Source organism: Halichondria panicea, chromosome 11 (genome assembly GCF_963675165.1).
Source record: "Halichondria panicea chromosome 11, odHalPani1.1, whole genome shotgun sequence".
In the NCBI taxonomy this organism is placed as follows: Eukaryota; Metazoa; Porifera; class Demospongiae; order Suberitida; family Halichondriidae; genus Halichondria; species Halichondria panicea.
In genome coordinates, this window is record NC_087387.1 from 6,781,491 (window position 1) to 6,808,682 (window position 27,192).

The 27,192-nt window shown below is 40.7% G+C and overlaps 5 protein-coding genes and 3 long non-coding RNA genes across 23 annotated transcripts; 5 read left to right on the forward strand and 3 right to left on the reverse strand.

The window, feature by feature from the left end:
• Positions 1 to 314: 314 nt before the first annotated feature.
• Positions 315 to 4,757, forward strand: LOC135344247 (uncharacterized). 4 transcript variants are annotated; one of them, XR_010397375.1, is made up of 9 exons: positions 319 to 602; positions 651 to 821; positions 874 to 1,029; positions 1,090 to 3,279; positions 3,337 to 3,495; positions 3,541 to 3,714; positions 3,758 to 3,910; positions 3,954 to 4,221; positions 4,282 to 4,757. It is a non-coding gene; the product is annotated as an uncharacterized LOC135344247 (long non-coding RNA). The 4 variants fall into 4 exon arrangements; XR_010397377.1 differs by having other exon boundaries at positions 315 to 602; positions 1,090 to 3,495; positions 3,960 to 4,221; XR_010397374.1 differs by having other exon boundaries at positions 318 to 602; positions 1,090 to 3,495.
• Positions 4,758 to 5,228: 471 nt separating this feature from the next.
• Positions 5,229 to 7,265, reverse strand: LOC135344149 (scavenger receptor cysteine-rich domain superfamily protein-like). Its single transcript, XM_064541273.1, has 6 exons — positions 7,125 to 7,265; positions 6,925 to 7,074; positions 6,695 to 6,874; positions 6,488 to 6,643; positions 6,059 to 6,440; positions 5,229 to 5,862 (listed from the first exon to the last, which is right to left on the reverse strand). Exons 1-6 carry the CDS (start codon positions 7,177 to 7,179, stop codon positions 5,481 to 5,483), a joined length of 1,305 nt encoding a protein of 434 aa, XP_064397343.1. The 5' UTR covers positions 7,180 to 7,265; the 3' UTR covers positions 5,229 to 5,480.
• Positions 7,266 to 7,447: 182 nt separating this feature from the next.
• On the forward strand, positions 7,448 to 7,998 carry LOC135344270 (uncharacterized). The gene is made up of 2 exons (XR_010397415.1): positions 7,448 to 7,676; positions 7,739 to 7,998. It is a non-coding gene; the product is annotated as an uncharacterized LOC135344270 (long non-coding RNA).
• Positions 7,999 to 9,560: 1,562 nt separating this feature from the next.
• On the reverse strand, positions 9,561 to 14,033 carry LOC135344187 (scavenger receptor cysteine-rich domain superfamily protein-like). 7 transcript variants are annotated; one of them, XR_010397342.1, is made up of 9 exons: positions 13,967 to 14,018; positions 12,016 to 12,082; positions 11,358 to 11,415; positions 11,146 to 11,304; positions 10,912 to 11,073; positions 10,704 to 10,865; positions 10,486 to 10,655; positions 10,202 to 10,334; positions 9,561 to 10,116 (listed from the first exon to the last, which is right to left on the reverse strand). XR_010397342.1 is itself a non-coding variant. In XM_064541354.1 (9 exons), the coding sequence occupies exons 2-9, from the start codon at positions 12,040 to 12,042 to the stop codon at positions 10,047 to 10,049; spliced, it is 1,044 nt and encodes a 347-aa protein (XP_064397424.1). In that variant the 5' UTR covers positions 12,043 to 12,082; positions 13,967 to 14,018; the 3' UTR covers positions 9,561 to 10,046. The 7 variants fall into 7 exon arrangements, 6 of the variants coding, with proteins under 6 accessions (XP_064397424.1, XP_064397423.1, XP_064397421.1 ...); XM_064541354.1 differs by having other exon boundaries at positions 10,383 to 10,655; XM_064541353.1 differs by having other exon boundaries at positions 10,202 to 10,655; positions 11,988 to 12,082; positions 13,967 to 14,033.
• On the forward strand, positions 12,114 to 13,366 carry LOC135344235 (uncharacterized). Its single transcript, XR_010397361.1, has 2 exons — positions 12,114 to 12,264; positions 12,734 to 13,366. It is a non-coding gene; the product is annotated as an uncharacterized LOC135344235 (long non-coding RNA).
• Positions 14,034 to 15,076: 1,043 nt separating the features above from the next.
• LOC135344123 (scavenger receptor cysteine-rich domain superfamily protein-like) lies at positions 15,077 to 18,184 on the reverse strand. Of its 6 annotated transcripts, none has more exons than XM_064541235.1 (10): positions 17,961 to 18,184; positions 17,476 to 17,528; positions 17,410 to 17,434; positions 17,260 to 17,351; positions 17,052 to 17,207; positions 16,792 to 16,986; positions 16,569 to 16,748; positions 16,364 to 16,519; positions 15,836 to 16,265; positions 15,077 to 15,638 (listed from the first exon to the last, which is right to left on the reverse strand). In XM_064541235.1, exons 1-10 carry the CDS (start codon positions 18,131 to 18,133, stop codon positions 15,254 to 15,256), a joined length of 1,845 nt encoding a protein of 614 aa, XP_064397305.1. In that variant the 5' UTR covers positions 18,134 to 18,184; the 3' UTR covers positions 15,077 to 15,253. The 6 variants fall into 6 exon arrangements, with proteins under 6 accessions (XP_064397305.1, XP_064397309.1, XP_064397310.1 ...); XM_064541239.1 differs by having other exon boundaries at positions 17,410 to 17,427; positions 17,961 to 18,010; XM_064541240.1 differs by having other exon boundaries at positions 17,260 to 17,427.
• LOC135344087 (transcription factor E2F8-like) lies at positions 18,138 to 23,658 on the forward strand. Of its 2 annotated transcripts, none has more exons than XM_064541176.1 (11): positions 18,138 to 18,276; positions 18,520 to 18,644; positions 19,160 to 19,266; positions 19,501 to 19,604; positions 19,836 to 20,040; positions 20,354 to 20,530; positions 20,748 to 20,838; positions 21,069 to 21,212; positions 21,520 to 21,801; positions 21,987 to 22,070; positions 22,323 to 23,658. In XM_064541176.1, exons 2-11 carry the CDS (start codon positions 18,524 to 18,526, stop codon positions 23,534 to 23,536), a joined length of 2,529 nt encoding a protein of 842 aa, XP_064397246.1. In that variant the 5' UTR covers positions 18,138 to 18,276; positions 18,520 to 18,523; the 3' UTR covers positions 23,537 to 23,658. The 2 variants fall into 2 exon arrangements, with proteins under 2 accessions (XP_064397246.1, XP_064397247.1); XM_064541177.1 differs by having other exon boundaries at positions 18,172 to 18,276; positions 18,561 to 18,644; positions 19,160 to 19,268; positions 19,500 to 19,604.
• A 48-nt stretch (positions 23,659 to 23,706) lies between these two features.
• On the forward strand, positions 23,707 to 27,186 carry LOC135344101 (gamma-aminobutyric acid type B receptor subunit 1-like). The gene is made up of 2 exons (XM_064541197.1): positions 23,707 to 23,856; positions 24,516 to 27,186. Exon 2 carries the CDS (start codon positions 24,561 to 24,563, stop codon positions 26,853 to 26,855), a length of 2,295 nt encoding a protein of 764 aa, XP_064397267.1. The 5' UTR covers positions 23,707 to 23,856; positions 24,516 to 24,560; the 3' UTR covers positions 26,856 to 27,186.
• Positions 27,187 to 27,192: the final 6 nt, after the last annotated feature.

A 27,192-nucleotide genomic window follows, 5' to 3' on the forward strand; every position in this document is an offset into this window, starting at 1 on the left:
ATGAATGCAGTTGCTGTATTCAAAGATTCATTGTCTGTCCACAAAGGATGAAATTACAAATGCTGATGTTCGTCCCTCTAATGGATCTAGTGATGACTATAGTCCTATCTGTTCATGTGCATGTATATACTCGCTGAAAATTTTACGAGTTTAAATTACTTCGGTATCCTGTATTTTATGTGCTAATTGTCATTATGGTTATCCATGGAACCAAGAGAGTAGAACTCTTGCCATCACACAAACAATGTTCAGAACACTCTGCAGTGCAACACACAGTACACACACCAAACAATGTATTATATAGGGGTGTGATATAAAGTAAACAAATAGAAACCTTGTATCTACAAAGGCTTCACTTTCATAACGCCTACTCAGTTCACACAACTGTTGTGTTTGTGGGTGAACTATGACAACGAAAGACTGGCAAATACAACACATGAACGTATTACCCAAACTAAGTCACAACAAGTGTAAGCATTTGCAGTACTCATTAGATTTGCTTGCATGCACAAGTGTATGGAGAATAGTCATGGCTAGATCTAGTATCTGCTTGGTATTACTCACTATTGTCCTAGTTAGACAAATACTCGCCGACGAGAAAAGTAAGTGCTTCAGTAATAATTATTTATTATAATAATATGATTTTGCAGTGTGTAATAATGGAACTGTAAAGCTATTTGTGGCAGGAGCTTTACTTCTGAATGAAAAGTATGTCCAGTACTGCCACAATGGAGAATGGCATTGGCTGTGTGCTGGTGGTGGAAGCTGGACAAGAGTGGAGGCCAATGTTGTGTGCAGACAACTGGGACTCAGCGGCCAAGGTACGTTACAATTTTGCTCGTTAATGAATTAGCTATCACAATCTTATATCAGGAGCCAATAAAGGGATTGATACTACACACTGTACCCCAGCGACCACCCACACACACCTCCACTCGTCCCTCTCTAGTCGTGGATCCACCCACCAGTCTTGTGGTTCCGTTAGTGCAATCTTGTCAGTGCATGAATGAATTACATACAAGCAGTTTGGTAATAAATTCACCTTTAATACAAGTCACTGCACCATATGTTTTATCGTCTCCTGTACAGGACAATCTGGGGCAGGAGTCTCGACTGGTTCTGCTACATTCTAACAGGCTTCTTTCAACTCCATTACATACAGGATGACTGAAATGAGGTGATGTTGGTGGAGATGAACAGACTGCACCTCTTGTAGCTCCTGTATACATCACATCAAAATGTATGCGACATGCTTAGTAAATAGCTTATACCTCTTTCAGAATAACCTATAGTTGTCGACAAATTACGTGCGGGACAGCAATGGATGATTTTGCTGTTAACCAATTAACGGCACACAATGTTTTCCACTCTCCATTGTCACAAAACTGCACTACCCCTTTTACTGAGTCATCCATTTCAAGTGGTTGGTCTCTGAATCGAACATCACCATCGGAACAACCTGTATAAAGATACAGCTTTCCTCATAAATTATTTAGAGCGATGTGATAGTATAATTATATGTAATGTTATTACCACATGTAAATCCAGCTATGTGGTTGGTAGATGATGATGAAGTGACAGGACGTCCATTAATAAAGCACTCAGTTAGGTTCTGCTCATTCGCATTGCAGGCTGGCAACGTTACACAACTTGTAGAGTTTACTGATACCTCCATGACTTGAGCTCCTGTATTCACAGTTTCAACTATACCTGTCTAGAACAATTATTGTATACGTATACCTTGAAAATCCATACCATTCTGCTTACAAGCCAGTTTTGCATGAGTGATAGTCCAGCCAGAATAACATACGCTGGTCCATTTGAACCCCGATGATGAAGACTGACAAATACTGACTGAGCTATCAGGATTCAACTCGAGCTCACCAGCGACAGTGCAAGTATCTATAATTATTAAGATACACGTGAAATACAAACAAATTCCATTCACCTTGTCCAGTCCCTTGTGTTATGAATGCAGCCACTAACACAAAGATTAGCATACTAGCCATTGTAGAACATGCATCTAACTTGCAACTAAATAGCTAAATATTGCTCAACCACAAATATCCCCCCCCCCCGCAAATCAACAGAGACTGATTAATTAACATAATTAATGTGTTAGCAACTTATAGTTTACATAGCCACTTATTATATCAACAATGACCTAACAGTGAAACCTGATAACAGGAATTTCCGTATAGCTATACAAATACAATTAAAATTGCTGGTGATGGTGTGATGGTAGCACTCGGTCTAATGGTTTCTTCACACAAATCTAAGTCTTGTTCACTTATTTGCTACATCCTGGCATACTTCAAAAAGAGTAACGCTATAAATCCATATATGTAAACATGTTGCAAAGAATTCCAACAATACATGCATAATATAACTTTCTTGATTCTACTAGTTGACCATAAAAAATAGTATTTTCAGAAGACGATCGAGTGATACAGTTTCATTCTGTGTTGCTATTGACTACTGATTGGTAGACTTGTTATGTTTATTGCAAGTTCTATAGCCATAATTATGTTATAATGAAAACAGTCCTTGAATTGTATCGTGTTGGACTGACAGTTATTTTTGAGCATGTTACAGTTTCAGTACATGTATTCATTTGAGGATATAAATGTGCGCAGCCTTATAATTATTATTGAGCAGTGTCGAGTCACAGTGGATATTTGTACATTCACAGGCTCGACTAACCATCATGCCAGCACTATTACAGCGGCATTGGGAGCAGTTATTGGTGTTCTAGTGGTCCTTCAAATAATCACTCTGATTGGTTGTGGTGTTGTTGCTAGGAGGAGAAACACTAATGGCAGCTAATGTGTAAATCAGTTATTGCCCACCTTTTAGTTTATTGCTATAATAATGCATGCAGTTCCACAGGCAGAGGAACAAATCGTACGTTCTTCGAGGCGTGATAGAACATTGCCTAGTATATACTGTCCAGCTCAAATGGAGAATAAAAAACCTTGTGTCTACAAGGCATTCACTTTCATTCAATACCTACTCAGTTTAGAGAACTGTTGTGTTTGTGGGTGACTATGACAACAAAAGACGGACAAATGCAATACATGAAAGTAATTATTACTACTAAATTAACAACTTGCAGCATTATATAGCTTGTGCACAGTACATGTAGACTATACTTAAAAATTACTGCTTACATGCACAAGAGTATAATTATAGCTTGAATTAGTCATGCGAATATTATCTCAGCACTACTAGGTCTAGTCGCTATTGCTTTAGTTGGACAACTCTCTGCAATAGCACAAAGTGAGTACATTCACTATATATAATATAGAGACTGATATACAGAAACATGGCATGCAGGCTGTAATAGTGAACATGTTCAACTGTCACTTAACACAACGGACAATAGAAGCTACGTTCAGTACTGCATTGATAGTACTTGGAGGACTCTGTGTACTAGATCGTGGTCGCGTGTTGAAGCGAATGTTGTATGCAGACAGCTAGGCTACAGTGACCAAGGTATGCTACAGAGCACACTATACCGTAATATAATTATTATTTCAGGAGCCATAAAAGAGGTGACTGACTTTGGGGATATTCATATGGGAAAGTTCTTCATGTTCAATCAATCTTGTGCTGGTGGGGAGAATACATTAGCAGAGTGTAAGCCAACAACAACATTGGAACACTGTCGCCGTTTTTATATGCGTGAAAACAACAGACAAGGATACATTCCAGGTAACGTGATTTCTACTAAACCTAAACTATATTATTATTATAGCTAACTGTACTGATGAATCCCTAAGACTGGTGGGTGGATCCAACATAAAACAAGGACGAGTGGAGGTGTGTCAGAACAAGCGATGGGGTACAATGTGCTACAACCAAGCACTAGCTGGACATGTTTGCTCTCAGCTAGGATTTCCAAGCCAAGGTAAGAAACTTATATTCACAGCAAATCAAAGCAATTTTTGTAGGAGCAGCAGCGATGGAAATGAATACAACTGGCCCACAAATTAACTGTAACATCGACACCAACAATAGGTTGAGCTGTAGGAACATCACTGACAGTGGGTTATGTCCTCGAGGTTTAGCCGTTGAGTGTCCATCGTTCAGTGATACAATAGCTACCAGTGCACTAGGAGCAGTGATTGCATTTCTTGTATTACTGGAAGTAGGGACAGTTATTGCGTGGGTGGCTTGTACTGTCACAAGGAAAAGGAACTCAAGTCCAACAAAACCAAGGTATTCAATTTGCTAAATTTGCCCTATTAAAAAAGCAAAAAATTATCCCGTAACATGCAGAATTCTATTACAAGGGAATGAGAGCTGCACTGACACAACTATATAGAACCGAGCTACAGTTCACTAGGTCCTAACTACAATACTGTGACTACAAGCGATGAAGGAATTGGAGAATATGATGTCATTGATCACAAAAAACAGAAACTGAAACCAGCCAACCCACCACCAGTGAAGATTGAGGCCAGTAAAAGTGATGATGAGTTCTTCAATACAGAGGTTCATATGTACACATGCAGCCGTCAATAAGGAGAAAAGGAATAATGTTGGAGGAGAATGAACCTTGCAACTACAGTTATATACATAGCTATAGTGTGTAGAGACACACTTGCAGTCTGTCATCATACAAAGTACTTACATGATTAATGCATAAACCTTTGTGTATGCATCATAACACTGATTGTACAACAGTAATCACAATTCACAGTTGAATCATGAGGTAAAAACAATCAAAGAATGAATACTGGGTCTTCTTGAAAGTTATCTCTAGGGCTGTTGAGCAACTGTTAGAATAATGTTATTGTGTTTTCAGGGACTGACACTAAACAAACGTATCACTTGCTGTGTACAGAATGAGTTCCATTGGCTATGCAGTCACTGTACTCAAGAACTTATTGTAAAAAAGATGAAATTACAACTGCTGATGGCTATAATAATTATAGGGATGACACAGTTGTACAAAATCCAAAAGCTCGATTACATTTTGCTACCATTGTATATGTATCCATGGTGATGTCCGTATATATATGTAGAGTGGACCAGAGGACTAGGTAGCTGCCTGGAGTGTTTCAGGTCCATGATGTTAATGGAATGCGGAGAAGGGCATGCAGGAGATCAGGTGATCTACCAGGGCTAATATACCTGTGTACGTGTGTGCTAACCTCATAGTGTCTAGGAACTGAATTCCAAGAAAACCATTTAGACTGTACATTTTATATGTTGATTGAGAATCAGAACCAATCAGATTTATTTGGACACACATTACATCACCTGAACCACAACTCACATTAGTAGTTACCTCACATCCTTGAGACTGTGATAAAGTATAATCAAAGGAGAGAATAGAAATTCTGAGTCACTAATATCTAACTAAAACACTGATTTTACTAATGAACAAACAGACACACACAAATTGCAAGGTCTCTATAAGACAGTCACATGATGCAGTATAAAATATAATACATGCACAATATTCAGTTTTCTCAATGCTTGAGTGTGGAGTAATCCTCTTCACACAGCCACACCTTGCTGTCCGTTTTGCTTGACATTGGCACTTCGTAGTTACTAGCCTCACTGTACACACCGTCACAGCCCGCTCCCTCCACACCCTCACACCTTCCACTCTCCACCACATGGTAGTTCTGCTCCTCGTCTATAGGATTGAGCTGATTTGAGCGACGATTCGTGTTCTTATCGCGCTCAAGTATTGAGTAGGTGTGGTCTTGTTCATTGCCATTGGCAACTTGTTCGTAGGTGGGTCCACTGGAGCTGTATGCACTGTGTACTTCCATGCTTGTATTGTATACTGGGTTGTTCAGTTGTCGTTGAATTGTTGAGAGCTCTTGCACTTGAGAAGTATTGTACCTGCATCGATACAGAGGTGTTCACTTATTATTGGAACTGAACGTGGACAATGTATACAATACACCTGAATAAAAACATGCTACATGTATATAGTGCTTTCAAATAAAATTATTCAGCTGGTTCTCTTGTCAACAAATAATTATTCATGAAACAACAACACACTCAATGGAATACATATGCTCAATGAACTACTCACTCAGCTTGCTGTTTCTGTGACCTGCGTTTCTCCAATACACAGCAAGTTACAGTCAATCCAATAGCAAGTCCCAGGAGTGCAACCACCAGAAGACCAATCACTCCTCCCAAGGCTGCAATAGGGCTACCAGCATTGTCACAGCTTTGTACTTCATCAGCTAGTGTGATTGTGGTTGGTTCAGGACACGTCTGAAGGGCTTGTTCTATTGTTATTTTAATAACTGAGCTGATAACATCTTGGTATGTCTTGCACACAACACCAAGATCCATGGAATCATCAACAGACTGGTCTGCAATATCCACACAGTGGAGGACACTATTCATTATTACACAGCTTCTTGTTGGAGCTGTTCCATTGCCAAAAGTAGTGACTGCTTCTGAACCTATAACATAATTATTAGATGCACATGGCAACCATCACTGTCCCTACCTTCAGTTGGGAAACCCAGTGTAGAGCAAACAAATTCAACCAGTTGGGAATTGTTTGTTTGAACAGCTCCCCAGCGACCGCCCACACACACCTCCACTCGTCCCTCTCTCACGCTGGACCCATCCACCAGTCTTATGGTCCCGTTAGTGCAGTCGGCTACAACTCATAAACATTATTATACTCAGCTGTTTTTAACAAAATATTTACCTAATAGACACATTATTTCAGGATGACTTTTCTCGGTACCACTGCAGCCACCTCTGCAAGTATCAAAATCTCTTTGGTTGATTCCACATTCTTCAAACGTATTCTCTGTTCCACTACACTTACTAACATCAATGTAATTCAGACCGGTTGAGACAAAGCATGATCGTTCCACACTTGCCCCTGTGGGACCCAAAGAACTAGCAAAGCATACATTGTACTGACAAATGTACCATTATTATTGTAGCCCAGCAGTCTGCAAGCAATGTTAGCTTGATAAGCACGCCATTGGTAGCCTTTCTCACACACAGTTTTCCATTCTTGATCAGAGCAAACATTGACTCTACCATCATCTCGTATCTGTACCTTTCCATTGATGCAGCCTGAGGGAGTAAACTTGCAATCTAATCATAGAAGTATACAAGAACTTTACCTTGAACAGCTTTAGAAGCAACAAAGAGGATTGCAATCAATATCAGAGTGTTCATATCTCACTAGCTATAGTATTATTTAAAGCACTTTATTCTAACTGCCTGTTATTTCTGTAGCTTCCTTTAAATTGCGTAAGTTGCGTTTGCTTTTCAAGTTGACAAACATCAATCTATAAATTATTGTATGAATCACTATATTATGGATTGTCACAACATAATGAAACTGAGTTCCTGAATGTTGTCAGGTTTCAGACAGCAGTTAATGTATAGTGTAGAGGGGATTATGACAGTAAACCTCCCGACTACAAGGGCGTAAAGGAAAAGAGAGCTTGTCCACACCAGGGCTGCTGTCCACACTCAAATCCTTGCGCAGGGACAGAATATGAGCAGCCAGCCCCTCCCTCAAAGCGAACGGTACAGAGCCACTCCCCCCTCTGTTCAATTAGTCAGCCTCTCCCTCCACTTACTGCGCAGCAACCAGCCAGCTAGCTCTAGATGGTGTCTAGACCAGCTCTCTCTTCAGCTATGCCAGGCTAGTCACAAGGCAAGCAAAGGTAAGCTTAAAATAGCCACTCCTATATTATTACTAAACTGGCTTCTTTTTATTTAAATACAGAAGCTGAACTAGTGCTAGTGAGCAAGGCTCAGCCTGAGCCCTAGCCCTCTCCCAGAGTGTCTCTAAAGCAGCTCCTTCTGCAAGCACACAGCAGAATTTTTGATGAACTAGTCTACAGACTACACCCTCTGTCTCTATGTTTTCATTTATGTTATGACATTTTGTTTCTCATGCAAGACATTTTCATTCATCGAAAACACCATTAACTGCATATGTTTGAGGTGCCAATTTATGAGCCATAAATATTATTTTCCCTTGTAGCCCGCAGTTCAATAGTATATGCTGTGGTATATTTTGAGAGATCATGTTGGTTCAAATTTAATATAATTATATTCGGCATGTGCCGGGAAACCCATGCAGTGTGATAAGGTTGATTCGTGTGGTGCATGTGTGTATGTGTGTGTGTTTATTATAATGTAATGCATGTATAATAAGTGTCACTTTGATTTTGCGTAGTATTGTATACACAGCAACTACCAAAAATGAGATGCAATATTCTTTATAATGATCTCGGTTACTGTAAGCATACCTGCATATAGCCTCGATTCCAGGCCGCTGAGAAAGGCCACTATTCAAGGGGCTGGAGTCGAGGCTAACCTGTATATTGCAGGAACTGATTTTTCCATTGAATTTGAACAAACATGATCTCTCAAAATAACAACACCATCGAATACATGCAGTTATATATCAATGGGAGAGAACAAGAGTGCTTTTGGAGAGAATCAATAAGTTATTATTGCCCAGCACGAGTGCAACATGCCATTGCAGCCCTCGGGCATTATGTTGCTCCAGTGCAATAATATGGCATGTTGCATGAGGGCGCCTGCAATAACTAACTTGTTGCCCAATGACGTCAAACTTTTCTGGTTGGCCAAGTTCTTCCCTAATAAAAGACATGTGTTGTGAGTGGATATTATATTATAGTGTATTCATGAATTCCGTAGTAAATTCTTAGGTTTCTTTCCACAACTAATGGAAAGGTAGTAGCCTATAAAAGGGACCAAATGAGTTATTGGGTGGGTGTGGGGGAAAACACAGTGCAAATGCAGTGGAATATATGGTTGCTATGGTAGTGATACAAAATGCTATATACAGAGCACTGGATTGATTTGATCTGCCCACTCACTGGGCAACAACACTTGATACATACACACACGAATTGCAAGGCTTCTATAATTATCAGGTAATCACAATGCAAGTGTACACAATTCTTAAATGCTTGAGTGTGGAGCACTCCTCTTCACATAATGACATAGCCACACCTTGCTGTCCGTTTTGCTTGCCATCGGCACTTCGTATAGTTACTATAGAGACTCATTGTAGAAAAAGTCACAGCCCGCCCCCTCCACACCTTCCACTCTCCACCACATGGTATATAGTTCTGCTCCTCGTCTATAGCACGATTTGAGTGATGGTTTGTTTATGTCGCATTCCAGTATCGAGTAGGTGTGGTCTTGTTCGTTCCCATTGGCAACTTGTTATTGTGTTTTCACTTTTCAGGGACTGACAATAAACAAACAGATTGCATACAGAAATTTGGCTCTACAGTCACTGTGCTCAAGATATTATTGTAAAGCGCTTTCTATATCTAAGTCAAAAAGTTAAAATTACAACTAACTGATGGCTTTATAATTTCATAGGATGACTACTAACAGTCGAAATAATTATACCATTGTATAGGAATAGTTTGTAGAACAGTATGCAGGAGATCAGGTGATCTATACCAGGGTTAATATGACTGTGTACATATGCGCTGACGTACCTATAGGAACTGAATTCCAAGAAAACCATTTAGACTGTACATTTTATAATTATGTTGATTGAGAATCAGAACCAATCAGATTTAGACACGATTACATCACTCCAACAAAAACTCACATAGTAGCCTACCAAAAGTATTCAATAAATATAATTATATTATAGAGTTTCTGAGTCCCTATATTGAATATACATAAACAGACACACATGAATTGCAAGGTCTCTATATAACACCGAAGTTTGGAACCACATTTTAGCAGCTTCACACAGCCACACCTTGCTGTCCGTTTTGCTTGACATTGGCACTTCGTAGTTACTAGCTTCACTGTACACACTGTCACAGCCCGCCCCCTCCACACCCTCACACCTTCCACTCTCCACCACATAGTAGTTCTGTTCCTCGTCTATAGCAGTGAGCTGATTTGAGTGACGATTTGTATTCTGATCGCATTCCAGTATCGAATAGGTGTGGTCTTGTTGATTGCCATTGGCAACTTGTTGGTAGGTGGGTCCACTGGAGCTATATGCATTGTGTAGTTCCATGCTTGTATCATATACTGGGTTGTTCAGTTGTCGTTGAATTGTTGAGAGTGTGCTTGTTTCTGACGACATACATGCAGCTGCATGTACAACATATATTAACTGTGTACAGTAGACGTAGGACAAAAATGCTCTGAAATGACAAACACATAAGTATGAACTTACATTTGTTTATGTTTCTGTGATATGCGATTCCACATTACTCCACAAACAATCAACAAGACCACCAGCAGAGCCACCAACAAAGCAACTATTACCCCCAGTGCTGTAGTGCTTGACTCAGTACCACATGACGACTCTATACATGTATATATAGAGGTTACTGTATCTGTGGACATAGCATTACCCTGTACATGGCTAACAGAGGGACTAGCTGTTGTATTACAGTAATCACACGAGAATTCACAAGTCTGGTTTGTTTGAATTGTGGAATTATAAACTGAAGTTACGTTGTCACAAGGAGTGCTTATTTGATTCAGAACTTCCTGCCTGACACAACGAATCCCTAGGTCTGTTGTACCATCATCACATGATTCATTGCAAGAGAGGTCGCCAGAATCGCCTATAGTGCAGTTGATGGTTGGTACTCTTCGTGGGTTGAATACAAGCACTTCAGCTCCTGCACAGAAGAGTAGATTGATTAAATTGACAATTATTATGAACTCACCAATGCTAGCAAATCGAAACTCTTGGCACATTTGTCCAGCGTCTTGCTCAGTCGATGCGTTGCTACAAATTGCCATCCAACGGCGATCTGTACACATTTCAACTCTTCCCTCGTTGTCAGTAGCTCCACCCACCAGTCGAATATCCCTGTCAGCGCAATTAGCTGCGTACAACAAGGATAGTTATGATAATGTTAAATGAATGCTTACCACTTGAACATTGAACTGTTGCATGTTTATCAACCATATTACAGCCATTACGAGCTTCATAGTAGCACTCATCAATATTAGCGTCAGATTCATCACAGTCGACAAACCTCAAAAACGTATAGGGTGAATTCTGACTAATACTAACATTGCTGGTCGTAGCACCTATATATATAAAGCAACAATAGTGACTATGTCTACTCTTAGGAAAAGCTGTTGAGTTATCTATAGTAGCACCTTGATCGCTGTATCCAAGTTGAGAGCAGACAATGTTGGCCTCAACGTTACCCCATGTATCAGACACACAGATCCTTCTCCAATCCCCCTTATAACAGAACTCGACAATGTTGTTAACGTTGTTGTCGTTTACCAATTGAATATCTCCATGAAAGCAAGCTGTAACATATTAGATATGTAGTTACATGCAGTATCCAAATACTACTGTATACCTTGTGTTCCTAAAAACAGAAGAGATACTGTGATGAGTTGTATCATTATTTTGTAATCCTGTCAGGTTGAATTTCTAAGTTGCTTATAATCAGTATAGTTTATAGCTGAAACGATTTCAAAGTCACAATTCCGTGATTTTTATACAACAATTCATGATGATCTATTTAGACATCTATTAGACGATAAATATTGTGCTGTGTACAGACAGACACACATGTGTTGCTATTATAAACTAATAAACTGAAAATGCTTCAATGCTATTGTCAACAAAATTAATATCGACAACACACTCAATGGAATACATATATTCTCAGTGGGGTCACTCAGCTTGCGACGTGTGTTTCCACAACACTGGAATAAGTTAACCATGGTAACTCCTAAATAACTTCGTAGTTTCAGTATCTTTCATAATTAATGGTGAGCCAAGCGTACGTATACAACACATTCATTTATTAGTTTACTCAACCACAAGCATGCAATCATAGTGTTTGGCACCACAATTACATGCATAACAGAACAGTTGAACCAGGTGAAAGGAATCACTACAATATTATAGGATGAAGAATGGCAGGCCACCTATGACAATAGAGAATGTCCCGGCCCTAACGTGTTATGTTGCTCCAACTCACCAGTTTGATTATCTCTTAGTTTACAAACCTTGCATGGACACCGGAACAAGGTCATGCAGAGTTCACTCTCGTCATCTTGTCACCATGGTTATGATCTAAATTCAGAGAGAACATGTGAGAACTGGCTACAGCCATAGATAGTAGAGGAAGGGGATTGTGAACGAGATCACGTGCGCTATAGATCATACATGAGAGCTGAGGTCTATCCGCGTTAGACCGCGAATTGACTAATTTTGAGCGGGCTAAAGACTTTTCAGAGTTTTACTCGGTTCTAAAGGTAAGAAACGACTATCTAAGAGCTTTAATGTCAGTAGTAATCTATACTAACAATATTTTGAGCGTTTTAAGTAATAAGATATACCTGTTGAGCTACAAGTTAGCTATGACTCACCATTTACCTGTTTTTAGCACTGTTTGGGGAGAATCTAGTTTCTGATACACTTTTAGAAGCTAGTAAGCATATTGGCTGTTTCCTTGACTTGAGCTTTAACAGGATAGCCCCTTTTTTTGATATGTAAGCTTTTTGTTGTTCTCCAGTGTTGTGAAATAAGTCGAATGGGGTGCCTTCTTTGTGTGGGGTGTCCTGATCTGACTGTTCACAATTGAAAGTTTTAGTGTGAATTTTCTGATTCTTTTAGCTTTACTCTATGAGAATAGCTATTACATAGTAGCTGTACTAACTCGAAAGAAGAATTTTTCCTCAATGAAAAAGTGTGAAAATGTCATGTTGCTCTTTTCCCACACAGGTGTGATTGTAAACAATGGGCATGGGAAGTCAGAAATTGCGTTTTTTTCAGCAAAAGAAAAGCAAGAAGCAGCAGACATCCCCCGTCTGCTCTCATCAGCCTTTACCTGAGTCGACCAGCAACTCTTGAATCTCTCCACTTCTTGGTTGCCAAGTCAGTGTTGAACTAATTGCCGTCAAGAACGTGCTCACCATTGTCAAGCTGCCAAGAGTTGATGTCATCGTCACCTCGTGTGTTCAGTGCCAGCTCATTTGGAATTTGTCAGTACGTTCTGAATATACCCTTACACCCCCTCTCTCCTCATCACTCCAGTTCTTTCAACCTAAGTTACCAGCGTGCTGTGCTATTTTGATTGAGATACATCGATTCCCTGAACTTTTGTGATGAAAATCCTGGCCTTAAATGTTTAATTAGATTTGTGAAAGCATTACTCTTCTACACTTATTATATAGTTGATCAGGTAAGTTCTGTCAAAAAATTGTTCACGAACCGTTACCCAAACGCAGAAGACCGGACTCTGACAACACATTCTGACTCATATCGTTCATAATGTACGTGTATCTTTACAATGTCATGGCTTGTCTGCAGTTCATAATAATGTTATATAGATGATGAGTTGTCATGGATATTTTATATTGTATGATTGTAGAGCATGGACACATTTCCAGAGTAGAAAGAACCTACAAAAAAAAGAATTTCAAAACTAAAAGCTTGCATACACACATAGCTCAGAGTCCCTACTTCCTTGATATGTCTTCACTAGCAGGAGGGCCCACAGAGGAGGCTGCAACCATACCCAGCAACACAGATCTATATACTTCCTGTCTACTTCCGGCCATTCTGCTAATGCTTCCGTCTAACACGGACAGTCCATGAAATTGAGTTCACGTGATCTCGTTCACAATCCCCTTCCTCTACTATCTATGCTACAGCTGTATATGCATCTGTATGTACAGTGGTCTGCTTTAATTACAGACTAACTTTGTATCCCTAAAATTGGTTTTCAGTACAGCTCTTGAGTGACGTACATCAACCGTTAGTAATAGTTTAATATGGGCTTAATTAGAGATTTTTTTTCGAAATAACACCGTCAACAATCTACTATAAACTTATACTTTATTCATGCATGGGTATTTGAAGGTAACGAATTTACCGTCTTTCTTCTAATTACATCGCCACACAAAATTAATTAGTGACAAGAAATAGAAAAGAAAAAAATTATTATAGTTTTACCTCTATAGTGGAGTATGACTCTTTATTGCTTTTTAATAAGTGCTGACATCAGCGTTTTACATTCAAATTGCACAGGAAGCGACTCATCACCGACTGTGCAGATATTTTTCCATATTGCACACCCGGAAGTATTATTGCAATTGCACACTAGGAAGTGATTCTTATTTGGAATAAAACGTTTTCAGCAGTGAGAGAACAGAAAAACATAGTTTACACACTTATAATTATGCATTGCAATGTTTATCAGTCTCTTTTCTTGTTTTCTGATGCTCTGTATCACTTCTGTGCTCTTTTTGCAGTGAAGCTGAGGGTCAGGAGGTTGTCAGTGTTCATATTTAACGCATCAAACAGGCATCAGTGTTGGAAGTGGGTGCTTTGAGCGGAGTATTGCACATGTAGAAGTGTACTGCACCACCATATAAGCCTGTTCAGGCTTGTATAAAGTCGTTTTGGCTTCAAAAACGGTTGTCACACTTTTCTTCAGTTATAGCGGTGCATGTTTCCTCTTCTGATACACTGGAGCATGATAGAAAGCAAGCACATGCTGTTTATCCTACTATCCATTTTCAAAACGGGTTGCTGGTTGTCAACGTTTTTCTTGTCTTTTTTCTTGTCTGTTCTCTACAAAATCTTTAAGTAGCCTTCTGTAAGCTCTCTTGGTGTTCTAGAGTCTTATTTCTTTGTCTTTCTAGCTGTTTTCTTTCTCTTAAACTCGTCTTCAACTGCAATGTTTATCAGTCTCTTTTCTCGTTTTCTGATGCTCTGTATCACTTCTGTGCTCTTTTTGCAGTGAAGCTGAGGGTCAGGAGGTTGTCAGTGTTCATATTTAACGCATCAAACAGGCATCAGTGTTGGAAGTGGGTGCTTTGAGCGGAGTATTGCACATGTAGAAGTGTACTGCACCACCATATAATAATTCACTCGTCCAATGTGCCTAGTAACTGTCACTCGTGCCTTGCAGGCACTCGTGCAGTTACTGGCACAGACTCGTGATAATCTTCAGTATCCATAGGATAATATCATAGTATATAATTATGCATGTCTGTTATGCACATTACCTCTGAGGAACTGAATTCCAAACCCATTTATAGACAGTTAAGAGAATCAGAACCAATTAGACAAAACTACATCACTCCAACCACAACTCACATCATTAAAACATGTGATAAAGTATTCAAAATAGTATGATATAATAATTATTATAGTGACTCAGATTATATGTACTTGAAATTTCTAAGTTTTGATCAAAAGCAAGTGTATGATTTTATACACAAATGTTCAGTTCTCTCAATGCTTGAGTGTGGAGTAGTCCTCTTCACACAGCCATACTTTGCTGTCCGTTTTGCTTGACATTGGCACTTCGTAGTTACTAGCCTCACTGTACACACCGTCACAGCAGCCTGCCCCCTCCACACCCACACACCTTCCACTCTCCACCACATGGTAGTTCTGCTCCTCATCTATAGGATTAAGCTGAAATGAGCGATGATTTATGTTCTTATCGCGCTCAAGTATTGAGTAGGTGTGGTCTTGTTTATTGCCATTGGCAACTTGTTCGTAGGTGGGTCCACTGGAGCTGTATGCACTGTGTAGTTCCATGCTTGTATCGTATACTGGGTTGTTCAGTTGTCGTTGAATTGTTGAGAGCTTTTGCACTTGAGAAATGTTGTATCTGTGTACAGTCATGCAGACATGCAGACAGGTGTTCATACTTAATATTGGAACTGAAAGTGGACAATGTATATGCAATGTACGCCTGAAAGAAAATAAGCTGAATAGTGCTTTCAAAATAAACTTATTCAGCTGGCTCTTTTGTCAACAAGCATTTATCAACACACTCAATGGAACACATACGCTCAATGAACTCACTCAGCTTGCTGTTTCTGTGACCAGCGCTTCCCCAACACACAACAAGTTACAGTTAATCCAATAGCAAGTCCTAGGAGCACAACCACCAGAAGACCAATCAATCCTCCCAAGGCAGCAGTAGGACAGCTTCCCATCATTTTATTATTAGCTAATGTAACGAATTGGTCTACTTCACTGGTGGTGGGGGCTGGCTGATTTGTTCCGCTGGTCGTGGTTGGTTCAGGGCATGTCTGAAGGGTTTGATCGATTGTCCTATTAATAACTGAGCCAATAACATCTTGGTGTGTCTTGCACACAACACCAAGATCCATGGAATGATCGCAATTGACGTTAACAGTTGGTGTGCAACTCAGACTACTGCTGGTTGTTAGTGTACAGCTATACACAGGTGTACCCTCTGTAGTAGTGCCATTCCTCAAAACTTCAACTCCTATATTACAATACATAAGTTAATAGCTATCAGATTTGCCCTCAATACTCAGCTCACATAATTATCAAAAATACAGAGCTAATTTACAGTGTGCATACCATTTGATGGAAATCCAAGTTCAGAGCAGACAGCCCCGGTGATTTCTTGATGATTGATACTACACACTGTGCCCCACCGACCACCCACACACACCTCCACTCGTCCTTCTCTTGGCGTGGATCCATCCACCAGTCTTGTGGTTCCAATGATGCAATCTTGTCAGTGCATGAATGATTACATACAAGATGGTAATAAATTGTTCACCTTTAATACAAGTCACTGCACCATACGCTCTATTGTCTCCTGTACAGGACAGTTTGGGGCAGGTGGTTCCTTGATTGGTTCTGCTACATTCTAACAGGCTTCTTTCAGCTCCATTACACATAGGATTAATGAAATGAGGTGGTGTTGGTAGAGATGAACAGACTGAACCTCTTGCAGCTTCTGTATGTACACATGATAACAGATAGCATGCTAGATATTATACCTCTTTCAGAATAGCCTAGTTGTCGACAAACCACATATGGAGCGAAAATGGTATTTGAAATTTGTTTTAACCAATTATTTTTAGTTGCACACAATGTTTCCCACTCTCCATGGACACAAAGCTGCACTGCTCCTTTTACTGAGTTATCCATTTCAATTGGTTGGTCTCTGAATCGAACATCACCATTGGAACAACCTGTAAACGTCTTGCCTCATAATAAGAGTATATATAGAGAGCTATAGACAGTATAACTTTCTTACCACACATAAATCCAGCTAAGTTACTGCTAGTAGTTGATAGCAGATCAAAAGAGTGTCCACGAATGCATTCAGTCAGGTTCTGTTCATATCCATTGCAGTCGGGGAACGTTACACAAGTTGTAGGGTTCCCTTTATCAACCACTGCTACCTGAGCCCCTAATATGTTCACAGACATAATTATGATTATTTGAACACTTATTGTACGTACCTTGAAAATCCATACTATTCTGTTGACAAGCCAGTTTGGCATGAGTGATAGTCCATCCAGAAGAACATACGCTGGTCCATTTTAAACTTAAACTTGAATTTGAAGACAGACAAATACTGACTGAGCTATCAAGATTCAACTCGAACTCACCAGCGACAGTGCAAGTATCTGTAATCTATTCACGTTAATACAAATATTCAAACAAAATTCATTCACCTTGTGCTGTCCCTTGTGTTATGAAAGTAGCTACTAGCACCGAGATCAGCATACTAGCCATTGTAAATTTCAGACTGACTAATTTTGTGTAGCAACTTATATCGTTTACAATAGCTACTTATGCAAACAGTGACGAACAGTGAAACCTGAAACCTGATGACAGGAAGTTTCATTTGTGTTCTAGCTATTTACAAAATTAGACACAAACTATATGGTTTGAACAATAACAGCATCCATATGTATCTGCGGCACACATTACACATTGTTTATTTACCAACTAAAAACTGCTAAAATGAAAAATAGTGGCTATTGTTAGCACAGAGATACTGATTACTGTCATTAGCTATAATTATGTAGGTACTGTTAACAGAGATTGTTTTATTGGCATTACAAGTGATTGTCATTTACATATAATTACAGTATTAAATACAGCAATAATTATTGTAAGCTCTACATGGGGAATCTACTGCACACAAAACACTCACTATGACTGAAGACAGAATAAAAGCTCAGGAAAATAATTCTGGCTGTAAACATGACTTGAGCTGTACTTGTGTCCCCATCGGGCTGCATTCTGCGCACGTGCAATCGCTCCAGGGATACTGTACGGGGAGGGGCTGGTCATCTGCCATGTGGCCGAGTGCCACGCCCCCATCATCGTTTGATTGGTCAACTCATGATTCTGGTGCTGGCGGGTTCCAACATATAGCGGGAATTTCTTGTAGACTTTAAAGAAGCTATTGAATGCTAATACAGGCACTGAGAAAAAGAGAGAAAGAGGAAAACTGAGAAAAGAAAGAAGTAGGTTTTGTTCTGTCTAGTTTTGAACTAGAAACTTGAGTTTGTTCACTTGTTCCTTGCCAACTAGTTTTACTTCCTGCTTTACTAGACTCTATATAAATACTGTACTACAACATGTACAATGTCAAGTTCACTTTCTTACTAGAGCTTGAATATTGTCTTACACACACACACACACACACACGCACGCACGCACCCACACACACACACACACACACACACACACACACCACACGCACACAGGTAAATGAGCGGACCTAACGCTAGTGTTTCATCTGATCCAGCAGCTACCAAGGCTACCAGTGTTGGCATTACCTCATCCCTAACTATGGACCCTAACACACCACACAAGACGGGGCACACTCCAGGTGAACATGAGTGCACATGACTACATGTTAGACTGGCGGCGACAGCCCCTCGTGTACCGCGAGGGACTGGCAAACTGTCTATCAGTCACTCGTCTCAGCTGCAACGAGCATTGCAGCCTATCAGATTGCTCAACGTCATATTAGCCCTGTAATTGTAACCGCACTTACACTTCAGGGGATTCAGTGCATTCCATAGTAGCTGAATCTCATAGCAAAATTTAACCACATTATCTATAAAGATATTCATGTTTAGTAGTGTCATACGATCTATTACACTTCCGCTGAGACGAGTGACTGAGAGGCAGTTTGCCAGTCGCTCGCGCTACACGCTCGGGCGGCTGTCGCCGCCAGTCTAACTACATGTGTAGAGTTGATACGAAAGCGAACGCATATCATATCGTATATCACCTGATTTTAGTATTGTGTGATTGTTGTTCATAGTATTGGTGAACCACACACACCATACACCCACACACACACCACGCACACCACACATACCACCACACATCACACAGGTCCACCCATGACGCCCACCACCAACCTCAAGGTCCTGGTAGCGGCTGCAGCAGCCGAGCGTGCCATTGACAGAGAATACCAAATAACCACTCACAAGAAGTCCAAGGTAAGAGACTTCACTAGCTCTAACATGCACAAGGCCAGGGAGACATGTACCACATAATTATGTCCTCTGCTCCTCTTCTGTTTGAATGGGTGCAAATTGAGGGAATTTTTGCAAAGCTTTGAGCAAATAAAGATAATAAAGTTGCACTAGAACAAACTGTTTGACAATCACAACACATAATTATACTATGTATTTCCCAGCACTGATATAACAGTATTTCCCCTGGCGGTACAGGTGAAGCGTCCATCATCTGGTGGGGGTGATGGTGTGGAGGGTGTGGCTTGTGAGGACGAGCAACCAGGACGCAAGAACAAGTCACTCTCGTTGCTCTGTCAAAGGTAATCTCATACCTCCATACAACTAGTACAATGTGACGTGTATTGTCTTATAATACATGTACAGTCTATTATACTTGCGCCCATAAATTACAGTTCTATATTCATTTGTTTTGTGTACTAGCTGGTACATTCATAGTCTAGTATGACGTAATTATTTACATGTAGTTTCTCACAATTACTATACAATGTCTTATAATGGATGTTGCTTGCACCATTCTCTTCCTGCCTCAGATTTCTCACGATAGTTGAGACTGATGTTGGTGTGGGATGTGAGTTCAGCCTGGAGACTGTGGCCGCCACTCTCGGCACTAACAGGCGGAGGATCTATGACATCATCAACGTGCTCGAGAGCTTGGAGATGATCGTCAAGCAGTCTAAGAACTGGTACATGTGGTTGGGACAGGACTGCCTACTGGTCACACTCGCTAAACTAAAGGTACAGAGTTAACAAGCATGCTGTTCATGTGTAGCAGATTTATGGTTGAGATTTGACAAAAAAGCAACCAAAACAACCACACTTGTGTACACTGTGCATTACGTGTGTGTGCGTGTGCGTGCGTGCTGTGCGTGTGCGTGCGTGTGTGCACGTGTGTGCGTGCGAGTATTCACAGTGTACACTAACAGTCACACACTCTTGACCTCTTAATTGCTTCATGTTAACAGTATACATTTAGTGTACCCGTACTTCCTTGCTAAACAGCATATACCCGATACCTGTGCATGCTTACTGGGGCCCATTCCCATTCCAGGCCATGGCACGAGATGATTCTGATTTCCGCTCACTGTACGAGTTTGAGGGGGTGGATGCACCTGAGCTGAGTGAGGGTGTGGAGAGTGTGATGTGTGAGGACGGCCCTGTGAGTCGCTGGGACAAGTCACTGGGCGTGCTCTGTCAGAAGTTTGTCATGCTCTTCCTCATAACACCCGTACGTAGGTCAATCTACGAAAGAAATATCCATTAACATACCTGTAAATTAACTAAATTAACTGTTGTTGAGACTGTAGCAATAACAACCAGAATTGATTATAAATGTGGTAGCATTGTCATATGATTGTGTGATACAGTGTGCACTGTATAAGTAAACCACCTCCATCTTTGCTGCCTCCCATACGTCATCTCTCTCTACCTTTGTTACCTCCCAGAGCCATGAGGTGACCCTGGAGTGTGCTGGTAGTCTACTCATGCCTGACAACTACGACTCCACCTCGGGTGGAACACAACCCACCAACAAGAGTGAGTGCTAGCTCCTACTGTACACTTCAATGTTGACTGCCCATAACTATTGTCCGATTGTCATAACTAGAGCTACAATAATTACGGTGTGTTTAGATTAATTTCAGGCAAATACACGTTTCTTTTTGTGAGAAATAAACATACGTATAATTATAGTGATATGCGTACAGTCGTTAATATTATACTCTATGATTGCACACACACACACACACACACACACACACACACAGCCAAAGTTCGAAGGTTATACGACATAGCCAATGTTCTCACCACTCTCAACCTGATACGTAAGAAGACGTTCCTTGCTCCCAACCATCGCAAGATGCCCGGCTATTACTGGTGTGGTCCGAGCCTCGAACAGATCGACGTGTTGCGTGAGTTCAACAACATGCAGTACCAGAAATACTATAGTTGCTAAGTGCTTGTTATCACAACACAGCGTTATAAACCCGTGCTGGTTTCAATCTGTTTGCGGCTTCATGGTGTCACCACAGTCCAATCTATAATACCTTAAACAACCCCTCAAATAATGCATGCCAAAACTTAGTTCCTATACTCAACATAAATCAGAAGCCATAATTGACCATAGAACTTCTGGAGCCAAATTTATTACCTGACAGTGTTCCATGCAATAGAGACAAACAGTCAAACTTTACTCATTGTTATTTATTCCTCATGCAGCTGTGACCCGCAAGAGTGACTGCCCCACCTCTCTCTTTACTGCCAAGTCCTCCCTCTCTGGGGTTGCTCTCACAAGACGGCCCTCATTCGGGAAGAACCGCCCGTTTATCCATCAGTACGAGGTCAAGGGTCAATCCAGCAAGCCCAGCTCTGCACCTGCGACCCCTGTGAAGGTTAAGGAGACTGGTTTCAAGAGAAGTATATCGTTTGGGGGCGGGGCTAATCCGAAACGCCCAGCTGGTAGTGAAAGGATAGACACCACAGCAGCAGCTACTAGCAAAGGTACTCTATTGCAAGGGACAGTACACTTACTTAATTATTCCCCTAAAATTGAAATTTATATGCCAGTAATGAAGTGTGCTTAGTTTGAAACCTTCACTGTACATGTGCTAAATGTATCAAGTCAGTGTAGTAATGGTAGACCTAGAATGGCGTTCTAATCTCTCTGTGTGTGTGTGTGTTTTCAGGTGCTCCTAAAGCTACCGACTATTTCTCTGAGATACGAGAATTTGAGGCTGAGATGATGAAGCACGTTCACAAGTACCCTCATGATATCCTACCACACTAGCAGTCATGTCAACTCCCTGCATGTTGTAGCTTAGCCTCACTACATGCATGGTGTGGGTGTGATACTTCCTGCATGCCATTCAGTACTTCAACTACGTACAGTATATTGCACTTCATTGTATGTTTAGAGCTGAAGTATATAGCACTGCTATTTTAAGTTGTCTATCTGGCTTTAATACTACTGTATTTGTTTATCACTTGCATGCTGTGTGTGTGTTCCTTGACTTCTTCTATACTGGCTCCATTGTTCCGTGAGTTCGTGCAGCGCTACACTTCCACTGTCGAGACTGTGTTTGGTGGTGGACGTACCATCCGACCTAAACCTGCCACGCCTCCATTTGGCAAGACCACACCCATTTTATCGGCCACCCCAATACCACCGTTATCTATGGACCCCTTCCATAGAGCTACTAATTCAATGGCACCCCTCCTTTCCAGTGCAACGACCAATCAGATAGCAGCGCCAAAGACAAGTATTGAATCGCAAATTCAACCTACTGTGACGACACCTCGAATGAACTCTGACCCTATAACTAAACCTGCAGCTGATGAGCCGCCCTCACTAGTAGGAGTCACCCAAACTGCCAAGGACCTCATGCTGATGATGGGAAATCTACTCACCAAACTAACTCCTGACCAGCTGCCATCGGAGACACCTCCTGTGATTCTCGAGTGCCCCGAAATGATTACTACTGTTGGATATTCTAAGCGCTACGAAGAAGAGAAACAATTGCAAATGTCCACCACCAGTTTGATGAAACCTGCTGTATCTGATCTTGGATCCGGACCTGGCATATCTGGCATACCTGGAATGGAACCTGGCCTGAAAACATCAATGGCTCCTATGTGTATACCGTTGTCCTCTCAAGTTCTAAGTTCGCTTGTATCGCAAAAATCGATTCCAGTGATAAATGAACGGACTGGACAACCGAGTGTTTCGATTCCCAACCACATCTCTAACTTTAGCAATATTTCCCAAAGTGCTCTACTAGCTGGCCAAATTGTCACCTGCCTTCAACCGAACGTTGACATTACTGCAACAACTTTGAGCAATCAAATCCCCATCTCTTGGCTGCCCCAACTCAGCTCCCTGCTCCTGCCTACTGTTGCTAACCACACACCTATACCTAACTCTAACAGCCCAACTATTGGAACAGTGAAAAATGGAACCACCTCTCAGTCTCAGTATAACTTGCAAGCTAGCAAGGAGAAGATGGTGGGAACTGCGAGCAATGCAAATAATAGAGTGCCTTTAGCGTCTGTGCAAAAGGCACAATTTATGGTACCACAATGTTCACGAAAAGAGGCTCTTAAATGCACGGAGGATAATCATGCCCAAGAGAATGCGATGCCTTCCCCGAAGAGGTTCAAGTTGAGTGCTACAGGTTCACAGCGGCAATTTCCTGTGAAAGATAGTCAACCGCTGGCTCAGCTCAGGAGAGCCAACTAACAGAGCTTACTAGAACTAAACTAGGAGATTAATTCAATAAGTGTGGTTCTGTTGTACTGAGAATTATTAATGTGTGCAGTATACTGTGGCTATAAGTGTACGTGATTGTGTTGATGACCCTATTGTTGACAATAACAATGAAATTAATTGTCTCGAGTCCTGGCCGCGGATTAGTCCTTATATGCTGGTGGTTCATTGTGCATCTGTAGGGCACTAGTAGATTCTGTAGGGCTTCAGTACAAGCCTATAGCTGATATCAAAAGTCTGATACAGAGCAACTGCAAGCAAGGAGAGCGATATACTGTTAATCTGCTATACAAGTAAGATACCAAATGCAGTGAATGTGCTGCTCCATGCAAGTGAACTGAGTTGCTAGGTAGAGCTTTATTGTACTGTGGCTGTACAGTGCAAAACTTTAGGGTGGTATAGTTTTAGTTTAGTGGTGTTTCAGCATGAGAAACTTACAGTGCATGTGCTTCTCATAATAAGTGCTAACTTAATCCTATACTTTTGTCAACCATGCATACGATGCCTAATAGACACTAGTTGATATAGCTAGATCTATATAATTATGTTATACATGGGAAGTATACATGGGAAAAGTGCCTCAGAGGAGGTGTACTATGGGACTTAGTATATACCTATATACAACCAGTTACTTAGTATCCCGTCAAACTTGTTGTATTACACTAGTATCTAATTCTCAAATTAGACACTTTTTTGGAGGTGTCCATGCATGTGATTTAGAAGCCTTCAGGCATGCGTAGTACCCTCACTACACTCGGGATACTCTCATAGACACCTCATAAACAGTGTCTAACTATCTCATAAATGCCGACTGGGATATTTTGTTATTGCAAGTGCAACATTATAATTCCCTTGTGGTTATTACCATAATTGGCCAGGGTTCGTGTATACTTTAAAGCATTCCACCCACCAACTAAACGAACTTTCATAACATATGTTTTCACTCATACAGTTTCACTGATTAACGCCCTGAACTTCATGTACAAGCCAAGTATCGATGGCTAGCTTCCAAATATTTGTTGCTTACATTCTCGCTACCACATTGGTACTGACTGCAGCTGGTGCCAAGAACAGAACATTACATATCCTTTGTCTATTACCGTACAACGAGCCTCCATTCTATCCATCGTGGGATGATGGACCTCAGATCAGATTAGCACTGGAAATGGCCAAAGAGGAGATCAATAATCAGACAGCAATACTACCAGAATATCGTATAGAACTGATTCACAACAACAGTGGATGTCAGCACACAAGTAAAGCTTATGAGGCGGTGTTTGCCAATGTCTATTCTCAATTTGCTCCCAAACGAGTGGTTGGTATTATAGGTCCTGGTTGTTCGAGTTCATCAGCTGCAGTAGGTTCGTTGCTAGGTCGTGAGCAGCTGTCATTAGTGACAGTTCATAGCGGAGGCAGCCTGATACTGGCCAATAGAACTACATATCGTTACGCTCTGAGCTCTATCAGCTCATCGGAAAAATTTGCTAAATTAGCCGTGGAACTAATGATAAAGAACAGCTGGACCAAAGTGGGAGTATTATTTGAAGAAACTCGTACATTTTACTCATCAATTGCCAGTGAAGTCCAAAAACTTGTATCACTAAACAGAACACTTAGTATTGTTTCTACACCTGTGTTCAATACCTACATACCACTAAGAGAACTGGTACGAAAAAATGGCCTTCGGATAAACTTCTTGCTAACAGCGAAGAACATCACGCAACGAACTCTTTGTCTAGCACAACATTTCGGGATGGTATATCCAGCCTACCAATGGATTGTCACCGTCAACACATTCGATGAGATTGCTAGTAACGTGAGCTTCTATTACGAGGGTAAAAAATACACATGTTCCGAAAAAGACATTAAAACTATTGCTCTCGATAGAAGTTTATTTCTTGTCTATCGATTATCAGCAATCAACGAGTCGTCACCGTCAACCTATTCTAGACATTCATTCAACGAATACGATCAACTCATTCAAAAAGGAATCGAGGAAAGCAATTTGCAGAGCGGCCTACTTAACAGGCCCGCTATCGAGTATTCCGTATGGACCTCGTACTTTTACGATTCACTGTGGGCGTGGTCTGTTGTTTTAGACAACCTTACAGAAAGTCTTGACCTCAGAACTTACAAATACGGAAATACAACCGTGTCGGATATGATTTTAGACGAGTTCTATCGCTTGGATTTTAAGGGTGTGTCAGGAAGAATTGCGTTTGACAATAAGTCGGGATTTGGGTTGAGATCTGTTTCTGTGCTACAGGTGACAAATGGCATATCAAAAGCTGTTGCTTATCTTAAGAACGGAAACACGCTTATACCGATAGACAATCTGTTGGAATCAATACCTGACAAGTTTGATTCTGCAGATACAGTGAGCAATGAAGTTGTTGGTATCTTCTTCACTATTACAATCATAGAACTGGTGGTATTGGTGGTGCTAAATCTTCTCACGTACAAATATCGGACCCATCCGTCCGTTAAAGCATCATGCATCAAACTAAACCAAATCATGTTCGTCGGATGCTACTGTTTCATTCTAACAATATTTTTCTTCACTCTGCAGTCTTCTAAACTACTGAGTAATGTTCCATGGGTAACTGTGGCACTGTGTAACCTGTCTTGGTACTGGATGCTGCCTCTATCGTTTACACTGACTTTCGGAACAGTGGCTGTTCGAACGTGGAGATTGTATCGCATATTTACACACTATCTGAATCCAGGACGCTTCATTACTGACTTCTACCTCATCGTGTTTGTATTCATTTTGTTATTGATAGATGCGCTATTTGGAACAATCCTGACAACACTTAATCCTCAACATTTTGGCCTAATTAATACAACTTCTATTGATGGAAATGCAACATTTTTATACTATTTCCGGACATGTGGAAGTCGAATTCCAGCGTTAACAATTGGACTAGTTGTCGGTCCCAAAGCTTTGCTCATGGCAGCTGTGTTGATGCTTACTGTGCTAACTCGGAACATAAAGAGCAAATCCTTCACCACGAAGACTTTACGTATACTAATCTATCTAATCATCCCAGTGATGGTGCTGGGATTTGTAATATATTACTTCTTCTATTTCGAGGTACCGACATTGACCGTACCTTTCTACTCATCAGTGATAACTTTTAACATCATGTTAGTGTTGTTTGTTGCTTTGATATGTTTCCCGCCACTACTGCCCAAGTTACAAGAGGGATTCTACAAAATTGTTCGAAAGAACAAACCACTGTACGAGGCTCGTGTGGAGATCCAAATTAACAGTTTACCCATATCCTTTTAAATTCTTATTCTGCACTGTATTATTATTCATAATCATTAATTGTACTCATGCATCATAATGCATAACAGTAGTCATGTGTCCCTCGATCCCTCTGTCGTTGGCATACATCAAAAGGGTCCCAGCAGATTCTTAGATCTTCTGAGTACTCTGCATGGGAAAGCGTATATAAGTTTAATATTTCCAAAACTATAAAGGAGGTTAGCAACGAAAATATTTGTTACTGCACATCGGGATCATTAAGACGAAAGTCAAATGAGTTATGTACACATGCAACTGACACACGACATAATTAATATAATCATGATTCTCAGTGTTATCTTGCTGACTTGAACTGATC